Source organism: Malaclemys terrapin, chromosome 3, assembly GCF_027887155.1.
Source record: "Malaclemys terrapin pileata isolate rMalTer1 chromosome 3, rMalTer1.hap1, whole genome shotgun sequence".
Taxonomy (NCBI): domain Eukaryota; kingdom Metazoa; phylum Chordata; order Testudines; family Emydidae; genus Malaclemys; species Malaclemys terrapin.
The window spans coordinates 123,423,969-123,445,905 of record NC_071507.1 but is presented as its reverse complement, the minus strand read 5'-3'; the positions used below and the strand labels follow the sequence as shown (position 1 = coordinate 123,445,905).

The 21,937-nt window shown below is 41.2% G+C and overlaps 1 protein-coding gene across 1 annotated transcript in view; it reads right to left on the bottom strand.

Annotated features, from left to right (window-relative positions):
- Nucleotides 1–21,937, bottom strand: part of LAMA4 (laminin subunit alpha 4) — a 127,987-nt gene that overhangs the window by 94,527 nt on the left and 11,523 nt on the right. The window contains exon 2 of the mRNA XM_054022623.1: nt 1,979–2,080. Within this exon, the coding sequence (XP_053878598.1) occupies nt 1,979–2,080 (102 nt within the window). The remainder of the gene's footprint in view (nt 1–1,978; nt 2,081–21,937) is intronic.

The window sequence follows — 21,937 nt, the reverse complement described above, 5'->3', positions numbered from 1 at the left end:
TAACTCTCCCCTTCAAACCACCACAGTCTCACAAGTGTCAATATCCCAACAGCCCCTCAGGCCATCTCTTGTCCTTCTCCATGTTCTCCTCCCTTTCCCATTCTCCTCCTTCCCCCAAGGTCTGCTGGCTGAGCTGTACTGAAAGACTTGTGAAATCCTTCAGAAGTTAGCGCCTAGTATTTTTCTCTAGCAGCTGCTCAGTTCAGTGAGTCTAGTTGTCCCATTGGTTGAATAACACATGTGGGCCACAGACATGTTCCCAGATTACTTTCTGCAGCATGTCAACCACTTTATCTGTTTCTTTTCTACCCTTTGCATCTGCCATGCTTTTCACAAACAACAGCAAACCATAAAGCCATTTAATGCCTCAAGGCTTTTGTATTGTTTTGATTTGATTATTTACTCATCTTCCTCTCCAAATCCCAGTGTTTAAAAGTCCCGTGCATGGAGGGTGTGAGTACCTATGTATACATATATCTGGCAGTATCAAGGATATTTTTCATTTAATCTATATTAAAATACTAAAACAATCAATGTTAATAGAAACAGGGCTGGTGAGTAATTCCAATCCTGAACATACAACTGAGGCCAAAGACAGAATAAATTATCCTACCTAGGTAGTGAACATGCTGTAAAGATCCTCTTCCCACTAGCTTATTAATGGTAAGAAACATGTCCTCTTGAATGTCACAGTATATAACTGTAAAACCTGCCATCTCGATAAAAGCTGCATTTATATACAGTAGCATCTTTTAGTGGTGGATCTCAAAGCACTTTCCAAATATAAATTAAGACTCACAACACCCCAGCGAAGTAAGTTGGTATTATTCTCCCATTTTACAGAGAGATACATTGAGGCACAGAGGGGTTAAGTGAATTGCCAAAAGTAGCAGAGTAAGTCAGTGGCAGAGCCAGGAATTAAACCCAGAAATCCTGACTTACAAACCCCTACACTAACTAGTAGATGTTTGCTATATTGTTTTAATACAGTACGATATAAAGTCTTCCCCTGTTCTGTTGGTATTTGGCTTTAACTTCCTATAATATTTACTGCTTTTATTGTCTGTTAAATGATGGTGGTTTTGCTGCTTTGGCTTTTGTTCCTAAAGCGATACACTACTACTACTAACCCCAATATTCCATATAAGCCGATAATGAGTGAGACAGAGCATATGGCAGGCTACAATGTTACACTGGAATTCAAGCACGTTCTTTCCTCAACGTATTATTTCAAGCACCTATCATCATTAGTCAGCAGCAGGAAGCTAGCTACTGTGAATTGTTAGGTAGAGCTGCTATAGATAACACATGTACATACACACTCGGAGATCACATATAACCATAAGCTGTTTGTATGATATACAACACAGTACAGTGAAAGGGAGAGTTAAAATGAACTTATATTGATATGCTTTTCTCAAAATGTATCCCAAAGCCCTTTCTGTGTTGATAAACTGATTAAAATTCTCTCTCTAGGAATCACTTAATCTTTGAGATGAAATGTAACAACTCTTTAATGGCTCACCCAAATGCTTCAGATCAGTTTAGGGCAGGAAGTTCAGAATATTTTGTGTTTGGAAACTACAGAGATAATTTGGGTTGGCAGAATGTAAGTACCTTCATTGAAATCTGGTCAACGATCCTAGCACCCAGAGATCTTTAATGATGACAAGTGATCGTGATTACATTCTTTTAAATGTAATTCAGAAGAAAGCACCTCTGGTAATGCAGTATAACACTATGCTGGTGTATTGGGATCCAGCACTATTGGTGATATAAGAGTCTCAGCTTTTGATTTACCAACACCACAACCTGCAGTAGCTTTTATCCAGGTGGTGACTTATCCAAGATCAAGAGAGGAGACTCTGCTAAGTTTTTATCTTGTCAATCAAACTATAATTCATGTTTATGGTGAAACGGAAGGCATCCATGAAATGGGGGACCAGCAGAGAGGGTGAGGATGGCACACATGACTTACCTCACAGATTCCAGATCCATCAAGGCACCTGTTTGCATTACCATTACAGTTACAATGGGAACAATCTCCTGAAGCAGTTTGATAAAATCCTTCTTGGCATTTCTGCAATGAAAAAAATCAAAATAAAATATTTTCTACATATATGCATTTTAGAGTCAGGTTTGGCTAATATTCAGAAACAGGCAAGTATTGCAACAGTCAGGTTTCCTCAGAGAACATGACATAACCCCATCAGAATAGACCACACACACTCTGCTGAACACAGGTAGGGTTTTATCTCCTTCTCCTTTAGTCTTTCTTTCTTGTCCTCTCCTCATTAAAATGACAACATCCATTCCTGTTTCCCCAGGTGGCCATGTGATGAGAAACTTGCAGATTCTTATGGTAAATGTGAGGTGCAAATACAGAAGATAAGCTGACAGAGAATGGTTGACTCTAAGGTTTTATAAAAATAGGTGTTTTTGAGGAATGTTTTGAAGGAGAGAAGGTGTCTCATTTCACACATACAGGGCCTGATCCAAAAGTCCACTAAAGTCAATGGGAATCTTTCCATTGGCTTCATTGGGGTTTGGATCAGGCCTATAGAGAAGACAGAAATATACCTATGAAGATTAACGTTCCTTTGAACAAGAGCTAGCTGACAATCTTGGAGCGTGGTTTGTATGGAATTCGACTACTTACGCCAATATCTATCGATGGGGATGACAGCATGCCCAAGCTATACTATTTGGTCATTCCAGAAAGTAATTCCTGAAATGACAGCACGGTTCTGGACGTGCCATATAGAAATTCTATGTTAAAGTCAAAAGAGATGTGAAGAAATTAAATGTGCTTTTGTACAGTTTGTATGCTGACTTTCCTGTAAACCCTCAAATATGTGACGACAACTGGGATACACCTATATAGGATTATTTTGATAAGTATGTTTATTGAAATTGGACATTAATACATATAACATAATTTCATAGAAAAGAAATAGTCTAGTATAGCAACATGTTTTAAATATTAATTATAGCAATAAAATTAGATAATCAGTAAAATAAATACTAATGCTAATAACAAAAAAACCTCGAAAATGACATAAATAAGACTATAAAGTGCACAGGGGCTTTGAGTGGGGTGGTCACAATAGAAAGCCAACCTTGACTCAGGGTCTGAGGCCTCAGTAGGGACCCCGTTAACCCTTGTGGCAAAGAATCCCTCTGCACCATTTGTGTGTGGTGTTACGGCCACTGGGGTTGTGTCACTGTGGATCCTGTGGCCCTTCCCTTTGCTTACCTACAACAATGTCCTAGGTGGGACTGTTGTGAAGACCTACTACCTCAGTGGTGTGTCGTGGATGCAGGGGCCCCCAGAACCCCTATAATATTTCCAGCCTGGATCTTAAAGGGTCTAGTGCTGGCTTTCTGATTAGCTGAAAGCTGTGCTACATACCACATATACTTGTATATAAACAGAAATAGGATATTTGGCCTAAATGTAAAGGAATTTTTCAGAGAGTCACTTATATAAGGATATGTAAAAGACCTTCTCTTCCCCAACCTGAGGGATTAGTGTAAATATGGTAGTTCAGATGGACTGGCATCTCTCTGGAATGACAAATCCTCTTTTTCCACCTGAGGAATGGATGGACCTGAAGGACTTGCTGATTTGCCTACAGTTCTTGCCTGTGTCCTGGACTTAGGCAGTGCTGGCATCATCAAGTGCTGCGGTGCCTTTCTCCTGTTCTCTTATGTAGCAGTGTACTCCCAGAACAGGATTACATGCATGTACACAAGCCTATATGGCTTATGTGTAGGTCAATTACACTTTTAATTTACAGATAATATACCAATATTGATGGTAAACATAGTTAATCATAAAATGTCCACATCCTCAAACCCCAGAAATTTGTTATTTGCTTAAAAAGACAAATGCATATAAATAGTTCATTTGTGATGCTGAACCTCTTTCCTTGATTACGGCTGAGCAGTCCTATTAGCTGGCTGTGGTCCCTTTGTTAAGAGAGACTTAAAGAAGACGATTCAACAATATTCACTAGTCATCCGGGGATAGGATATATTAACTGTTGAGTACGGTAGAAAGAAAGATTATTAAAAAAAATAAAAATTCCCCTGAATATATTTTATTCTTCCATTGTTTGGCTTAGATTTAGAAGGTCTATCCCTGAGATGATTTTCATAGTCAGGGGTGTGCCCAATTTTCATTGAAGATATCATATGGTTGGCTCTCTGCTGCCTTGCAACTTCTGTACATCATTTATGATTTAGTTCATCAATGATTTAGATAATGGCATAGAGAGCACACTTATAAAGTTTGCGGATGAAACCAAGCTGGGAGGGGTTGCAAGTGCTTTGGAGGGTAGGATTAAAATTCAAAATGAACTGGACAAACTGGAGAAATCGTCTGAAGTAAATAGGATGAAATTCAAAAAGGACAAATGCAAAGTACTCCAATTAGTAAGGAACAATCAGTTGCACATATACAAAATGGGAAATGACTGCCTAGGAAGGAGTACCACAGAAAGGGATCTGGGGATCATAGTTGATCAAAAGTTAAATATGAGTCAACAGTGTAACACTGTTGCAAAAAAAGCAAACATCATTTGGGACATATTAGCAGGAGTGTTGTAAGCAAGACACAAGAAGTAATTCTTCTGCTCTACTCCACACTGATACGGCTTCAACTGAAGTACTGTGTCCAGTTCTGGGCGCCAGATTTCAGGAAACACATGGACAAATAGGAGAAAGTCCAGAGAAGAGCAACAAAAATGATTAAAGGTCTAGAAAACATGTCCTATTGCATTTGTTTCGTCTGGAGAAGAGAAGACTGAAGGGGGACATGATAACAGTTTTCAAGTACATGCTGTGAAGGCCAAGACTATAACCGGGTTCAAACAAGAACTAGATAAATTCATGGAGGATAGGCCCATCAATGGCCATAGCCAGGATGGACAGGGATGGTGTTGCTAGCCTCTGTTTGTCAGAAGCTGGGAATGGGCGACAGGGGATGGATCGCTTGATGGTACCTGTTCGGTTCATTCCATCTGGGGCACCTGGCATTGGCCACTGTCAGAAGACAGGATACTGGGCTCGATGGACCTTTGGTCTGACAGTATGGCCATTCTTACGTTCTTAAAAGGTTGTTACAAGGAGGAGGGAGAAAAATTGTTCTCTTTAACCTCTGAGGATAGGACAAGAAGCAATGGGCTTAAAATGCAGCAAGGGCAGTTTAGGTTGGACAATAGGAAAAACTTCCTATCAGGGTGGTTAAGCACTGGAATAAATTGCCTATGGAGGTTGTGGAATCTCTATCATTGGAGATTTTTAAGAGCAGGTTAGACAAACATCTGTCAGGGATAGGAGTACTTGTAGCACCTTAAAGACTAACAAATTTATTAGAGCATAAGCTTTCGTGGACTACAGCCTACTTCTTCGGATGCATACAGAGTGGAATAAATATTGAGGAGATATATATACACACATACAGAGAGCATAAACAGGTGGGAGTTGTCTTACCAACTCTGAGAGGCCACTCTGTATGTGTGTATATATATCTCCTCAATATTTATTCCACTCTGTATGCATCCGAAGAAGTGGGCTGTAGTCCACGAAAGCTTATGCTCTAATAAATTTGTTAGTCTCTAAGGTGCCACAAGCACTCCTGTTCTTTTTGTGGATACAGACTAACACGCCTGCTACTCTGAAATCTGTCAGGGATGGTCAGATAATACTTAGTCCTGCAATGAGTGCAGGGGATTGGACTAGATGACCTCTCAAGGTCCCTTCCAGTCCTATGATTCTATGATTTACCTCTTGTAAAGTGGTTATAAATTGCTAACAAATCAGAAAGGCAGCATTTCACACCCACTTTGCACTGGTATAAATGACTACGCAAGATGTAATGCAGTGCAAAATCAGACCTCATCTTTTTGGTGAACTGTGTTGACTTAGCTTAGAATTAGATTTGCTTTACATAGTTCTCTCTTATTTTCCTGGGTTGCTCTGAAATAGGGATCATTTTCTGTTCCTACCTGTGCCTTACTTTCCATTGTCCTACCCATTGTTCCTCATATCCGTTCCCTAAGATGATTCTCCTTGCCATTCCATTAAATGTTCTCGGTGGATAGTAAGAGACAGTAAGAGAACTGCCCTTGTCTTCTATTCCCCTCTCAAGGATACTGGATGAAGTCTTTTATTCTATCAAACTATCTGCTTATTTTAAATTATAATGGTATCTGACGTGATATTGGCAATAGGAAGGCAAGATTTAGACCTGAAACATTAGCCTAGTTCTACCCCAGAGTACTGGAGCTGGTTCTTTGGCAGAGATGAACATAAATGGAAAACTTAGCTGCCTTTACAATTTTTATAAACACTGTTAATTTAATAACTGGGGGGGGATCCTTAATACTATGGCTACATAGGGATATCATAAATACTAGACATTTGTATTGCTTCTTTCAGTAGATGAAACCTAACATGAATTTGCAGAATTGGCTTATGATAGACTAAGAATTTCAGCTGGATGATTGAACCACACACCATGGAAAACAGACAATTAGTTTCCAAATTGAAAACAGATTCTTATTACAAAGTCTTTCTTGGCAGTAGTTCTCTCCTCCCATATAGATCTAAGGCATGTTATGTTCTCTAATGTCATTCAGTTGGTGGGAGGTCTTAACTGATAAATTAGTGCCTGTCTGTGACAAGAACTTGGGGGCAGTCCAGACCAGTAAGGGGTTGTGTCACCACTTGCCCTGCAAACCTGGATGCCTCACAGTGCTTTATTGCAGTAGCTCCCAGCCTGGGATGCTCAGAACCAGCCAACAGGCATGCAGGTCACACCCTGTGTACTAAACAGCTCTGGTTCAGTAGTTCTGATCCCAGCAGCCTGCCTACAGGCCCACAGCCTCACTCTGGCTTCCACCAGCCTTAGTTACAACTAGCAAAGTACACCAACAGACTCCCAGTCCTGAATTCCCCCCAAACCATGTCCTCTGCAATGTCCAGCCCTCTCCTGGACAGTTCGGAGAAATAATATGGTTAATTTGTTCCTCTAAGACACAAAAGCACATCCCTGCTTGTTAACTTAACTGGGGTAAATACACTGTTTCATTAAACTCAGCACTGAGTTGGTTTATAGTAAAAATAAAACTAATTTATGAAACAATAGGACATAGATTAAGTGATGCCAAGTAAAAGGAATAAAGTTAGAAAAGGTTACAAGCAAATAAAAATGAAAACACATCTAAATGTCTAAAACTTAATCTAGCAAATAAAAGTGCTTTGTTTAAGATGTTTTCTCACCTATATTCAGTTCTCAGAGACACTGATCTCCCCACCCCCTTTGATTAGTGGATCCATCTTTCTCAGTTGCAAGAGTTCTATTGCCTTGTGTCCATTTAATGATGGATGCCCAAAGATGGCGTGTGTTTGCTTATATCTTCCACAGTTCAACGACTTTGTTTCAAGAGGCAGGATGACCTCATGCTGTTCTTCCCTTCCTGAGGGCTTCTCACCCCCTTGTATGTAAATAGGGCTTCCATTGTTTTAATTCCAGCATGCTTAATTTACATAGGAGACAGATAAATGACTGGAATCTTTCTCCCTGTTTGGCCACAGACTTTAAAACATAATATCATTAAGTATCCATACTTCCTCATAGTGTTAATACATACATTTCACAATGATATTAATCACCGGCATGTCATTAGCTTTCAGAAAAGACCTCTCTATACCTTGTTATTATACAGTAATATTGTATACAATCAGTTGATTCAATTGCTTATCACTTGAGGTTTAGATCCCCTGTCTTTATAGACCAGCAAACCTTTGAAATGAATTCTTCTGAGAGCTACCCCTCAATCAAAATAAAGTTTATTGAAGCTGTGAGGAAGACGACATGGAGTCTGGTGGTGAAGGAAGTTCCATGTTCTTTCTTCTCCCACTTATTGGCTGAATAGCTTTGTTTAACTAATATGTAAAAATGGACCTTCATTATCTTCGCCTGAAGATCAGGCTGGTCAGAGGATCAACACAATTCTTTGTTTAAGGCAGACTTGTTTACCAACTCCCCCTGACGTGCCTTGTTTAAACACTCTTTAGTCACAATTCAAGCATATATACACAACTCTTAATACCTACCACATACATACATCACACAACAATATTATTGATCAGTGAGTTATTAGTTTTCAAATGATGTCTCACAAAGCATATTCTGTACAAAGATTATTACAATCGTGCAGGATCTGAATAAAGGGGTGCTTAGTGTCACACTGTCCAATAGCTTTCTTGCTCTTGTGGTATGCAGAATCATTGTTAGGATATAATGATGGCCATGCACGTTGCTGAACTGTGTATAAAATTGAGAAGGGAGTCCTACAAGCTATTTACAACTTTCCAACAACGTTAATCACCTTCACACTTATATTAAGCACGTCTGTTGTATCTCTGCACATCATGCTGTAAACGACTACCCTACAATATTGTAACACCTACCCTAAATTGCCACTCTGCTGCAGTGTACACCCGGGTCACTCAGAAATGTGCAACTGCCGAGGTGATAGAACCAAGCTTCTCCTATTCCAAAAGGATAGCCACCTTTCATTAAACTAAAGGGAACTCTCTCATAGCTGACTAGGGCCTATGAAAGACAGTTCAGCTGTTCTGAATCAATCCTGCAGAGGACAGTGATACACAAAGGGTTACATTTTCAAATGTACTTAAATGACTTAGGAGCCTAAGTCCCATTGACTTTCAGTGTGACTTAGGCTCCGGAAGGCCTGATTGAAATCAATGGGGGTCAGGCACTGAACCTGCTTAGGTGCTCTTCTAAATCCCATTAGGCACCTATCTGCATCTTTAGGCACTTAAATACCTTTGTAAATCTGCCCCCTGAGTGCCTAAGGCTCAGATCTTCAAAGATCAGTGTGAATTAGGATAATTCCTTTAAGGATCTGGGCCTCAGTCATTTTTCAAAATGGGACAAACCCTAAGTCATTTTTCACCATTGTAAGTACAATGCTACTTACCATTGTAAGTACAATGGGCCTGATTCTGCTCTTGCACTGGTTTAAATCAGAAATGGAACTGCACAAATGTGAGAGGAAAATCAGATCCAGATCGTTGCTCTTGGAAGGACCAGGTCTAGGCACCAGCAAACCAAGCACATGCTTGGGGCAGCACAATTCCAGGGGTGGCACTCTGGCCACCATTTTTTTTTTTTTTTTTTTGCTTGTGGCGGCAAAAAACCTTGAGCTGGCCCTGGCCCTTGGATACTGGGAAATTATCAAGCATTCTCCAAGTAATTATTATTATATTTTTACTGTCCCCTCCTCCACCGGTGATAATGGAACGATCCATTATATGCTCCAGTGCTTACAGCCAACATCATGTTTATAAAAAGACATGTCAGAATGTTCAGCTAATTGAGTGATCCAATTGGGCTAATGTTTGTGGGTGCATAAAATAATTGTAGAGAAGACATAAACAGGTTTGGAACAAAATCAATTTGGCCTCCCTGAAAAATGTTAAGTATACTCCATGAGTGATGCGAGAAGTGGGTGAGCCATTTCCACCTACTGGCCCTTTTATGAACTTTGGAAACAGTTGGTGGGCCAGAATGTTGGGTCTGCATAACCCATTATATCTTCAGGATTATGCATTATTGGCTACTGGAGGGGATTTCTTTAGCCCAAGGGACAATATTTTTTTCCAAGTACAAGCTGAAAAATCCAATCCAATATACCCCTCTTACTAAGTCATTTAAAATCTGTAAATCCTGTTTGCATATTTTACATTAATTTTTGCACCTGGTTTTTATTATGACATTTCTCAAAACCAGCTGTAATGCTGCAATATTAGCTCTTCCTGCTGTAGATTGCTATAAAATATGCTGACAGTGGCGTTGGAGTTACTTCCTTTCCCCTGCTTTGTCTTATCTCCCTGTTCCCACCGTCTTTGTTGGTGTGGGTGTGGGATTGGGCTGTGGATAGAAGAGAATGTAGAGACATAAGGCATGGTTCTGTTCTCACTTGCATTCATGTAACTACACTGAAATCAGTGCAGTTACTCTGATTTATACCTGTGTAACTGAGAGCAGAATCAGGGCCACATTCCCTTTTCTGAAGCCTCAGTAGCAGTAGTGATGTCATGGCACGGTACATAGGTTTGCTGTGAACATGCCTCTTCTAATTTGTTTCTTTAAAGTGGGAGAGAGATGTAGGTAATTGCTCAGTGTTTTCTAGGTAAGTCTGTGATCAGGTGGTATTTTCCTGAGCTGGTTTTTAGTACACCGCTACCTCGATATAACGCGATCCGATATAACACGAATTCGGATATAATGCGATAAAGCAGCGCTCCGGGGGGGCGGGGCTGCGCACTCCGGTGGATCAAAGCAAGTTCAATATAACGCGGTTTCACCTATAACGTGGTAAGATTTTTTGGCTCCCGAGGACAGCGTTATATCGAGGTAGAGGTGTATATCTCCCTGAAGCAGGTCCCTCTTGTCAACAGAGTGTCATATAGAGGCAGATAATGCCTCTTAGGGCAGGTCTTCACTACAGGGTGGGGTCGATTTAAGATACGCAAATTCAGCTATGCAAATAGCGTAGCTGAATTCGACCTATCGGAGCCGACTTACCCCGCTGTGAGGACGGCGGCAAAATCGACCTCCGCGGCTCTCCGTCGACGGCGCTTACTCCCATCTCCGCTGGTGGAGTAAGAGCGTCGATTCGGGGATTGATTGTCGCGTCCCGATGAGACGCGATAATTCGATCCCCGAGAGATCGATTTCTACCCACCGATTCAGGCGGGTAGTGTAGACCTAACCTTACTATTAGCTCTTTCTATTTATTATTTGTATTCAGGTAGTGCATAGGGGCCCCAATCATGGATTGGGGCCTCCTTGTTCTAGGTGCTGTACAAACACAGAACAAAAAGGTTACATCTCCAAAAAGCTTACAATCCAAATAAAAGATGAGCCACAACAGAGGATGCAACAAATAGAATAGTGAGATAAGCAATGGTCACAGTCTGCCGGCTGCCTAGCCAGTGCTGAGTTGTATGTAGCTCTTAGACTGAGGAGTACCTGTCGAACAATCCTGCTGCCACTTCGCAGCTTGGGAGTAGGGCTGAAGGATTTCTTCCTCCCATCCCTGAAGAAGCTACTCAGCATACAGCATGGGTGTTCAGGCACCAGACTGAAGATTAGGCTCTAGAGAATTATCTGCTAGATCCGTACTTCCAAGTGCAATTTAAGGATCACTTTAATTACAGTGTCATATATGGAGGAACAGCTTTTGAGTTCATTAAAACCAGAGCTTTATTTGGCCGCAAGCATCTTAAATATATATTAGACTATAAACAAAATTCTGTCCTGGGTCCTAAATATCACAGTTCTGTATGGCGTGGTGATTTTGTTACAAAGGTTTTGTATGCAAAATGCATAGACACTTAAGTTTCTTGCAATAAACACACATTTTAAATCATATTGGAATTATTCCTTAATATGTTAACTTTGTTTTGGAAAGAACTATCAAGATGTCTACATTCCTTAGTGAGTAAGCACACATTGTTATTTGGTGACCCCTTTTCTGCTTCTCTTCTTCCTGTGCTTTGTTGGTCTATGATCCTCTCTCTGGGTGGGAATGTCCATTCACAACGGGCCCTGAGCAGTTCTTAACTTGTAATGAGAGAGATGCTGGGGCTCAAGCAACGATTTAATATTAAATTTTAAATTTGTTATGACTTTGAATGTGCAGTTACCAAAGATAATAATACTGCCATACATTCAGTCATAAAGTGTTTTTTTTGAAAGAGTAGCCTACTGTACATACTAGTGTTAGATGTTTACAATCACGTACTTTACCAGGGCTGTAACCAAGGCGGGGACAGCGGGGCAGCCACCAAGGGCACGAAGCCGGGGGGAGGGTCCAGAAAAATAGGGCGAACAAAAAAAAAAAAACCTGGTAGGGGTTAGAGCTTTACCAGGCCACCCTTACTTCTGCATTGCTACTGGTGGCGGCACTGCCTTCAGAGCTGGGTATCCGGCCAGCAGCCACTGCTGTCTGGCCACTCAGCTCTGAAGGCAGCACTGCTGCCAGAGTGGGTGGCCTGGCATGGTAATGGGACCTGTGGGATCCCAGTCCCGCTGCAGGGTCTACCCCCTACTGTTTTTTTCATCCCCCCATTTTTCCACACATACCCTGGCTTTGTGCCCTGGGTGGCTGCCCTGCTTATCCCACCCTGATTATGGCCCTGATGGATACAACTGTGCTGAGAATTTTAAGTAAAACACATTTCAGGGCAAAAAAATAGAAGATTTTTTTACTTTCATAACTGACGCGGCAAGTGGCGAGGTGCCCGGGCTATGAACTGCCAAGCCTACAGATACTGAGGCTCACCCCCAGCAAGCCCTGGCAGAAATTAAGCGCTGGCCCTGAGTAAGAGGCAGCATGTAGCTGCACTACCCAGGAACAGAGCAGGAACTGCACTGTGACACCGAAGGTCACAGTTTGGTCCCTGGTTCTCCCTTTGCTCCAGTTGAGAAGTAAACTGTGCCAGCATCATACCAGGCATGGATTCCTTTGCTCTCAGTGCCAGCTCCATTGTTGTTGGGGTGCCCAAGGTCTGCCTGTTGCCAGTCTGCTCCCTGCCTGGGAGGGTGAGTAGTGGCCTCATGGAGGCTGCTCTCACTTCATGCTGTGACTTGCAGTATGGATAGCTTGTGCAGAGAGGGAAGAGTTACCTTATGCCCTCTTATTCTCCTACATAGTGCACAGAGCAAGCCAGGATCTTGCCGTCTAATATCTGAATGTAAATTTTGAGCTGTTCAGGGCAGATACTGAATCTTGTTTCTGTGACATTCTTAGCATGCTTTTGGGCTGTGAAAATCATTATTGATCATCGTTATTATTTTCTCAAGAATCTTCAGCGTGAGCACAGCACTATACCTCTCCAAAAATGCTTGCAAAAATCAAATCACATTAAGAATTGCAGACCACTGGCAGCAGAAATGTAAATTTCTGCAAGATGCAGATTTATCAGTGCTTCCATATTTTGAGCAGTCCTAGAAATGGAGTATAAAACTGTAAAGAACTTGGTGCATGTGTAACTCCTATTACTTACAGTGGGAAGTTTGCATGCATTGAGGAGATAATATATCCCCAAATAACAAATATGCCCTTATAGATTTTTGATGCATATTCTGATTATTTGTATTTTCATCTTCATTATCTGACCATCTGTATGATGGGTGGTACAGCATCTGCAGGACCCCAAAAAGGGCTTCTAGTTGAGAGGTGGGATGTTAGAACCCAGAGGAACTCATTCAGGGGCTCAAGGGAAGAAGGCAGAGCAGGTATTCCTAATTTCTAAGGAGCATATAAAGCATAATCTGAGAGAGTGGCATCATAAGAACTAATGGCTGGAAGTTAGAGCCAGGCAAATTCAAATTAGAAAGGCACACAGTTTTTTGTTTTGTTTTTAACAATGAGGTTGATTAACCACTGGCACAAACTAGCAAAGCAGGTGGTGGATTCTCCATCTCCTGAAGACTCCCTATCAAAACTATGCTTTCATCACACACACGTCATTGTGCCCAGTTCAGGAGTAACTAGATGAAATAATATGACCTGTGTTACAGAGGAGGTCAGACTAGATCACCTAGTGTGATGTTGCACAGAGGGTAACTTTCTACTCTCTGAAGAGGTTTTCAAAAAACATATGTACTCGTGTTTGGTTTGTTTTTGTTGTGAGCCTTGTTTGGAGTTAGCAGCCCAAAGATCTGAGGCCCTTTTGATGATAGTTTACTTTGCTTTGGCTCTCGTCAGATAAATAAGATGACCTCTGTCTCCAAAGCAGGATTTTTCCTTCTAGAGTGTCCTGTTTTTTTTGTGAGGAGGACTTTGGACTAGGGCTCTGTCAGGCCATCATTTACATTCTGTACATAACCTGCTGTGACAGAGGTGCCACTGGCATCTACATTTTCTTCAGTGCTGAGAAAGACAGTCAGAAATTCCCTATAATTCACTGGATGCTTATTTTAAACTAAGTAAGTTACTTCAAAGGAGATAGAGCCATATTTTCAAAAAAGCTAGATTTCTAGCTCCCATTAAACATGATCCAGTTTTTCAGATGTTTTCAAACCCCAGCAACTCCCCATTGTGACACGTGTAGCTAGGTTTTCAAACAAACTATACTACACTTAGCAAATATTGCTTTCCCTGCAGCATGCTTGAATATCTCTGACTATGGAAATAAATCCTCCCCAGCCAAGGGTTAGGGATTTTTTGGGCAAACATTAGCCAGTAACTGAACTTTGTCTAAAATGAGAAATCTCAGGAAGAGTTAAAAAATGCTTAAAAAATAGCACCTTTGCTATTTTGAAAATCATCTCACTGTTACAAGTAAATCAGCTCAAGTTACGTGGAACATTTACATGCAGATTAGTGAATAAAGTCATAATAAGCAACTAGTCGTAATACTTCGCACTTTCATCTGAGCTCCTCAAAGCGTTTTGCAATCTACAATGAATTAAGCCCCAAAGTGCAGCTGTGAGAATAGGGACATTGTCCCAATTTTGCAGATGGAGAGACTGAGGTACATAGGGCTTAATTCTCCCACGGAGTAACCCTCATTGACTTAGTATCCTGTGGTAGGAGAATCGCAGCCAGAATGTTTGAAAGGCTTGCCCACTATAAAGTGGTGGTGGATTGCGGTGTAAATGTCTCCAGAGATGGTCACACAGCAAATCCATAGAATCATAGATTATTAGAGTTGGAAAGGACCTCAGAAGGTCATCTAGTCCAACCCCCTGCTCAAAGCAGGACCAATCCCCAACTAAATCCCCACATCCCTAAATGGCCCCCTCAAGGATTGAACTCATAACCCTGGGTTTAGCAGGCCAATGCTCAAAATGACTGAGCTATCCCTCCCCCCATGGTCAAGTGGGGAACAGACCCCAACTCCCACTACAGCCTGCTGGCTCCCAGGCCTGTGCTTTAACCTAGAAGACCATCCTTTTGCTCTTGTTCTAGTAACTTATATTTTATCAAACTGGAATCATCTTTCTGGAATATGCTGCTTTTTTTTTTTTGAGTGAATAAATGAAGTGTTGAGTTGTCCTCATCTAACACGGCATCCTAGCAAATCTACCCCCGGACATCTGGTGGGCACAAAACATTCAGCTTGTCACAGTAGGAAAGTATTAGCTAACAAAGCATTCACTTTAACATCAGACAGATAGGGGACCTTCAGTCTGTTAATTTCTCTCAACCAAGGAGAGAATACAGGCTACACCCTTCCCTCCCCAAACATCCTAGCTCCTGTTTGGTGGTATAAGTAGCCTCCCACAACTTTCAAACATAGATTTTACAGTGTGGGCTCCTGGTCACAGACTCATGGACACCCATTTTCCTGCTCCCTGCGAGTGAAGCAACAGCCCTTTCAAATTCCCCAGCAGTTTGCTCAGTTCAAAGACATATTTTTTCACAAGCACAAAGCTTTAGTTCTTCTCAGGACTGATGGGAAACATTTTGCAAACAGCAGGAACTGTAATAACACTATGCCCCACAGTTCTGACCTCCTGTGTCCTGTGACCTGAATGAGATGCCCTTACTCAGTGCTGAAAAATAAAATCTGACAGATGTAGAGTACACCTCGTGTGCAACTGGTTTCTAGCTCAGATACAAGCTTCAAGTGTGGCTAGTGAATAGAACAGGGGACTAGATTTCAGCAGTCCTGAGTGCAGGTACAGCACGTGCTGTGTGACCTTGGGCAAGTTACTGAACCATTTAGGTGAAATTCTGGTTTGGGGGGGTGTAGTTGTAATGTCTGACGTATAGTGCTCAAAGGCATTCTGCCTTCATGGGGGCTGGGGGGGAGGAAGAAACGGCCACCTCAAAGGTAGGGTGTGTGTGTATGGAGTAGGTTCGGGGCACTAGCAGGTATGCAGAGTCCTTACTATAATTGCAACTAGCTGGTAGCTTGCTCTTGGTCCAAGAAACACTACTGGACATGCTAGCCCATCTCCCATGCTCTTAGTCTCCCATCTTGAGCAACAGCATTTGCCTGGTTCTTCTTGCACATGCTGGCTAGGAAAAGTAGGCAAAACGGCTCCCTGTACAGCATTTCCATTGTAAAGTGCCCCTGCAGAGACAGTCAGAATGTAGCTTTCTATATGTGATTCAGTTTACCAAACTGTAAAATGGGGATTTATTATATTTATTATATTTTTAATGCATGCTATGGTTTATTCCTCGTAAACTACATTAATTGCATGTGTGAAAGTCTTGAACACTACACCATACTGAGCAGGGCACAGAATACAGCCCAGATTTAGAAGCACACACACATTATTCTAGACATCTTTCTACATCAAAAGCGCACTCTGGCTGAGGGACAGATTAATAAATTAACAAATATTTTCTGGAATGAACTAGATGAGTGGAGAGTAAGACAATGCAATTTTTGGCTATCTCTAGAGCAGGGGGTTTCAAACTTCATTGCATCGCAACCCCCTTCTGACAACAAATATTACATGACCCCAGGAGGGGGGACCGAAGCCTGAGCCAAAGCCCGAGTCCTGGCACGGAGGGGCAAAGCTAAAGCCCAAGAGGCCAAAGCCAAAGCCCAAGGGGCTTCAGCCCCAGCAGGGGGCCTGTAATCTGACTGAAACCATGACTGAAACCCTCGGGCTTCGGCCCCGGGCAGTTGGGCTCGGGCTTTGGCTCTGGCCCCTGGTCCCATCAAGTCTAAGCCAGCCCTGGCAACCCCATTAAAATGGAGTCACAACCCACTTTTGAGTCCCGACCCACAGTTTGAGAACCGCTGCCCTAAAGGACAGTGGACATGGAGGTAAGCAGACATTTTAACAGGAGTCTTAGTAACCTATTGAGGTGTGTGTCAGCAGGTGTTGTGTCTTTGGTCTCTGGGCTATTTGGGGCTATGCTAGGTGACTGTGCAAGACTGGCTTGCAAACATTGTCAAGAAGTAGAACTAGGAGCTAATAAATCACTGAACCCTGCATCAAGTGTTACCCACCTCATCCTTGAAGAGCTTTGCTCACTCACCTCTCACCACTATTACATGTATGAGCATTAGACTTTTCATATAATACCTAAGAATGCTATTTCCTCAATCGACTAACACAGACTTGTAGCGGTTATGAGCGTACAACAACCATCAATTGGAAGACAGGCTTGAGGCCAAGTGTAACACCCTCAAAACTTGGAACCATTGAGATCATAAATTACTGTGTTTAAATTTTTTGTGCCCCCCATGCTCCCAAGACGGGTGGCGCCACTCCATCTTGCCAAAAATGGACACTTTCCATGATTACATCAGGTCTAAGTCTGGTCCAGGGAGGGTAAAGGGTCTGATCATCATGGATATCAAATCTGTGTGATGTGTCTGACTTGGGTTCAAACTTGTCTAAGAAGTGTGTCTCCATTTTTTTCTTTTGGAGTTAAACTATTTCTAAAATGAGTCCTCATACCCTTTACATATAAGCACATGATAACTGTTGTTGTGTTTTGCTGGGGTCATTAATTTTCCTTGTGATATGATGTCTGCTAATCTTTCATTATCTAGTCTGTGCACTTGTGATATCAATTGCAGCTAATTTAATTTATTTGTGTCTTCTAGGTTTCATTTTCCAAAAGTTAGAATGACTTTAAGTTTGCTAAAGAAAGAGAGAAACTTCAATAATAGACTAGGGACCAATTCAGTCCTAGATCTCCCCAAAAGCTTAGTGACTAAGTGAGGGAATAATGGTAATGTTGTGGAGTAAGTGTTGTTATAGGCAGTTTGTTATGACAGGCCCATTTACGTATGGCGAGCCATTAAGTGAATCTGCATTTCCTCAGGGTTCTATTTGTGGCACTCATGCTAGTTTATATTTATAGGTTACCTTTCAGTCCTGTCTGTATTACATGTCTCTCTCGTTGATGACTGGGCTTGAATATCATTTAACTTTCTTAAACTGAATGCCGACAAGATGAAATGGTTGCTGATTGGCAACCATTTCAGGGGAGGCCTCTGTATTTCTCCTGGGTTGTTTCTATTAATGGCTGTCCTGCTTTACTTGGTGTTTGGACATTATGCTCATTGGTTGTTGATCTCCTACTGCTCCTCTCCAACGTCCACAGTCCTGCTGCTGCGACATCACTCTCCTTGCTCACTGGATTCCTCTCCATCCAAACTACTGTTCTCTCTGCTCTTTCCTTTCCCCCCTTCCTATCTCTCCTTTTCACTTTGGTCCTACTAACTCATCCATTTCATGACATTCCCTTCATCTCTATCCCATTAATACCCTGCACAAAAACAAATCGTATTAATTTTAAAATTAACATAACAAGCAATTCAAGATACTCACTGAACAGTTGATTAAACTCATTAACTTGTACCTGTAAACTTGTACTGTACTCTCCCTACCTACTCCGATCTGTTTGCCTTACCATGTTGGGTCAGGTCCTCATCTAGGGCCCAATTCTGTACATATAAATGTGGGTGAGATGAATAATTTTATGTACGCAGGCAGTCCCATTGAGTTTAGTGAGATTAATCATGTTCACAAGATGCATTAGTGTTTGCAGGTTTGAGGCCTTACTTTGTAAGTTTTGGGGGGGATTAAGAAATAATTTTTATGTCTCAAGTATCAACCATACTCTGAGTGCTAAATATTTAATAACTAAAATGGGTCAAATTATTTTGTCTTTAATCAAGCAAATATTAAGAACTACAGAAATTGGCCCATTGGTTATATCTTCAGCCCCAAGTCATCCTTTGTATAAACTAAACACACACTTTGTGAGGTAGTGTGGCCTAGTGGCTAGAGCACTAGACTGCCTCAGGAGATCTGGTTCTAATCTTGGCTCTGCTACTTGTTTCCTGGGTGACCTTGGGCAAGTCACTTCACCTCTCTGTGCCTCAATTTCCCCATCAGTAAAGTGTGGAAAATAATATTGACCTTCTTGGTAAAGCACTTTGAGATCAAAGCATTGAGCATATAAGAGCTAGGTATTAATTATTATAGTTTTATGCCCATAGGTCTTTACTATCTCTGGAATATCTCACCCTTCATGATACAGATCATCTTTAGGAGCCAGTGAGGAATTTTCCCCCTGTTATGAAGTATGTGGAATTGGCACATATATTATATGGAGTTTTCTATTCCCCTGAATTAACAGCTACTCATCTTTGATCCAGTCTGGTACATTCTATGGACTCAAGCCTGCAAGCGCTCTTCTAGCAGAACTTCTATTGGCTCCAGTGGGAGTCCTCCACAAAGAGTGCTCACAAGTTTAGTTCCCCTTTTTCTATGTAACCGATGTAACTGAAGGATCTAACCAATGTCCTGATCCAATACCAAGACTTTAATCCACGATATCATAACTTTCCGCTTGGGACTTCTTTAATTCAGTAGTAATCGCAGTTCTGACTAGTTCTTTCCAATGTCTACAGCAAGTACAAAACTTGTCAGCTAAACTGTTCACCAGATCCAGGACCTCGAATCAGCTTAATCCAATGCTGAAAGCACCTCACTGGCTTTCAGTTAGAATAGCAGATCAACTTTAAGATTCTTTTGCTCATTTACGCAGCATTGCTTGGCCTTGCTCCACCTTATTTCAAAGTTCCCTTCTCTTCATACTGTCTAAGGAATAAATTAGACTATAGAAATTGAGGGTCTTTTAAGAGTGACCTCCATCCTTTTTGTTATCCCAGCTTGATAGGCCTGTGAATCTAGCTCAGGTTTCGTTAAGGAAAATATAGAGAGAAAGAATTAAGCAAACACTTAACATTTTGGTCTTAAGTATTTCACTTGAAAACATGGGAATGGGATTGGGGGTTTCCTTTTTTGAATGTTTTGGACCAAATTCTGCTTTCTTCATTGCATAGGCAGCCATGGCCTAGGAAGTGAGGGAAATTAGGATGTGGACAAACTCATTCTACACAGAAATCAATGAAGAGAGCAGGTAGCGGTGAACTACAGTTGAAGTATCAGACATTTTGTATTTTATTTTAGTTCAATACAACATTTTAAAGAACTTATTTTTTTCCTTGATAAAACAAATGAGGACTGGGAATTTTAAATGAAGAATAATAATCTGTCCCCCGCCTATGCCTCTCAGAACCAGTGTTCTGCTGACACCCTTTCTGCTTACCTGCCTACCTTCTTCAGCACATGCCTCGTCCCAGCCCTGGTCTGTAGGATGAAGGATTTTGTGACAGATGTTTCAATGAGACATTGCAACTCTAACCAGTTTTTAAGATCTCCTTCCTTCACTTTGATGGCTTTTTTATTGATTTTCAGATTGCATTTAATTTAAGTATAATTTCAGTTAAAGAAGAAATTAATGGGATCCAAGTTAGAAAGTACATCTGTACCCCGATATAACGCTGTCCTTGGGAGCCAAAAAATCGTACCGCATTATAGGTGAAACCGCGTTATATCGAACTTGCTTTGATCCACTGGAGTGCGCAGTCCCGCCCCCCCGGAGCGCTGCTTTACCGCGTTATATCTGAATTCGTGTTATATCAGGTCGCATTATATCGGGGTAGAGGTGTAGTAGTATTTTCAGGCTCCCTTTGGGCCTGATTCTGCAGTCCCAATAAAATGAAACTTCCATGGGACTTTTCCCTCTTTGGATACTGCAATATTAAATCCTGAGGGTATATCTAAACTCAAAAAAGCCACCCATGGCAATGAGTCTCTGAGCCCAAGTCAACTAATTCGGGCTCGTTGGACTTGTGCTACAAGGCAAAAAATGGCAGTGTAGATGTTTCCATGCGGGATGGAGCCTGGGCTCTGAGACCTACCTCCCTTCCCTAGTCTCAAAGCCCGGGCTCCAGCCCAAGCAGGAACATTTACACTGCTATTTTTAGCCCCATAATGCAAGCTCCAGTTAGTTGACCTGGTTTCTGAGACTTGATGATGCATTTTTTTTTCAGTGTAGACACTCCCTTAGAAAGCCAGCAACATCCCAGTGTGTTGGCTACAATATAATATCAAAATAACTGCAAAAAGCAATGTGAAGGGCCAGAATCTGCACGGCAGTGTTACTTCATAGTTACACCACTGTGGCCAAGAGTAGACACTTGCTCTGTTTTCATTTCTTCTTCATTGGCGTCAGCTAAATTAATTTGAGTTTCCAAGCTTTACAAACCTGGTGAATTAAAAACAATCACGCTTGCTTCCCCATTTCCTCTAGGCTCTATTTATAATTTCTATAAGCCTTCATTACCTCTGTTCTACAGTAGCCCATTCTTTGAACTAGAAAGGTCACATTCTAACTATGATTACTGAAGAAATTAATTCTGTATTGACATCATAGCTAGACAGTTGAGTAGCCTTGGTAATAAGACAGTACGGCTGTTAGAGGGTAGTCAGTATGATAAAAGCCACTTGGTTTTAGCCTTCATTTTGGTAAATGTTGGTGAAAATAAATTTACATATAATTTCAGATGTGTGAATTGGTTTATTTTTAGAAATGTGAACATTTCTGGGAATGACACATTTCCCAGATTTTAGTGTCCAAATTGTTATTGACGGTACATTTTATTTAAAAAAAAAAAAAAAAAAACCAACACCCTATATGCTGTATCTCATTAAATTACTGAACAGTCTCCCTGCATTTTGATCTTTTTCTCTGCTCCATTTATGCTGCAAATTAGGAGCGAACAAAAAGTTTGTAGTGTTTTTTGTCCACAAGACTAGTAATCTTTTCTTATTCCTTTATCTTGACAGGTATCTCAATTCAAATGACATTTAATTAGATTGTAACCTAAAGCATTTACACAAATTACATAAATAGCAAATTACATACATATTGTGTGTTACTTAATTTGCAGAGGTAAACTCACGTTTTTTGCCAGGTAAATATTCATCTTGCTAAAGAGAAAGCACTGTCACTGCACAGTTTTAAAAAAAAAAACTGAATTCTAATCTAAGGTA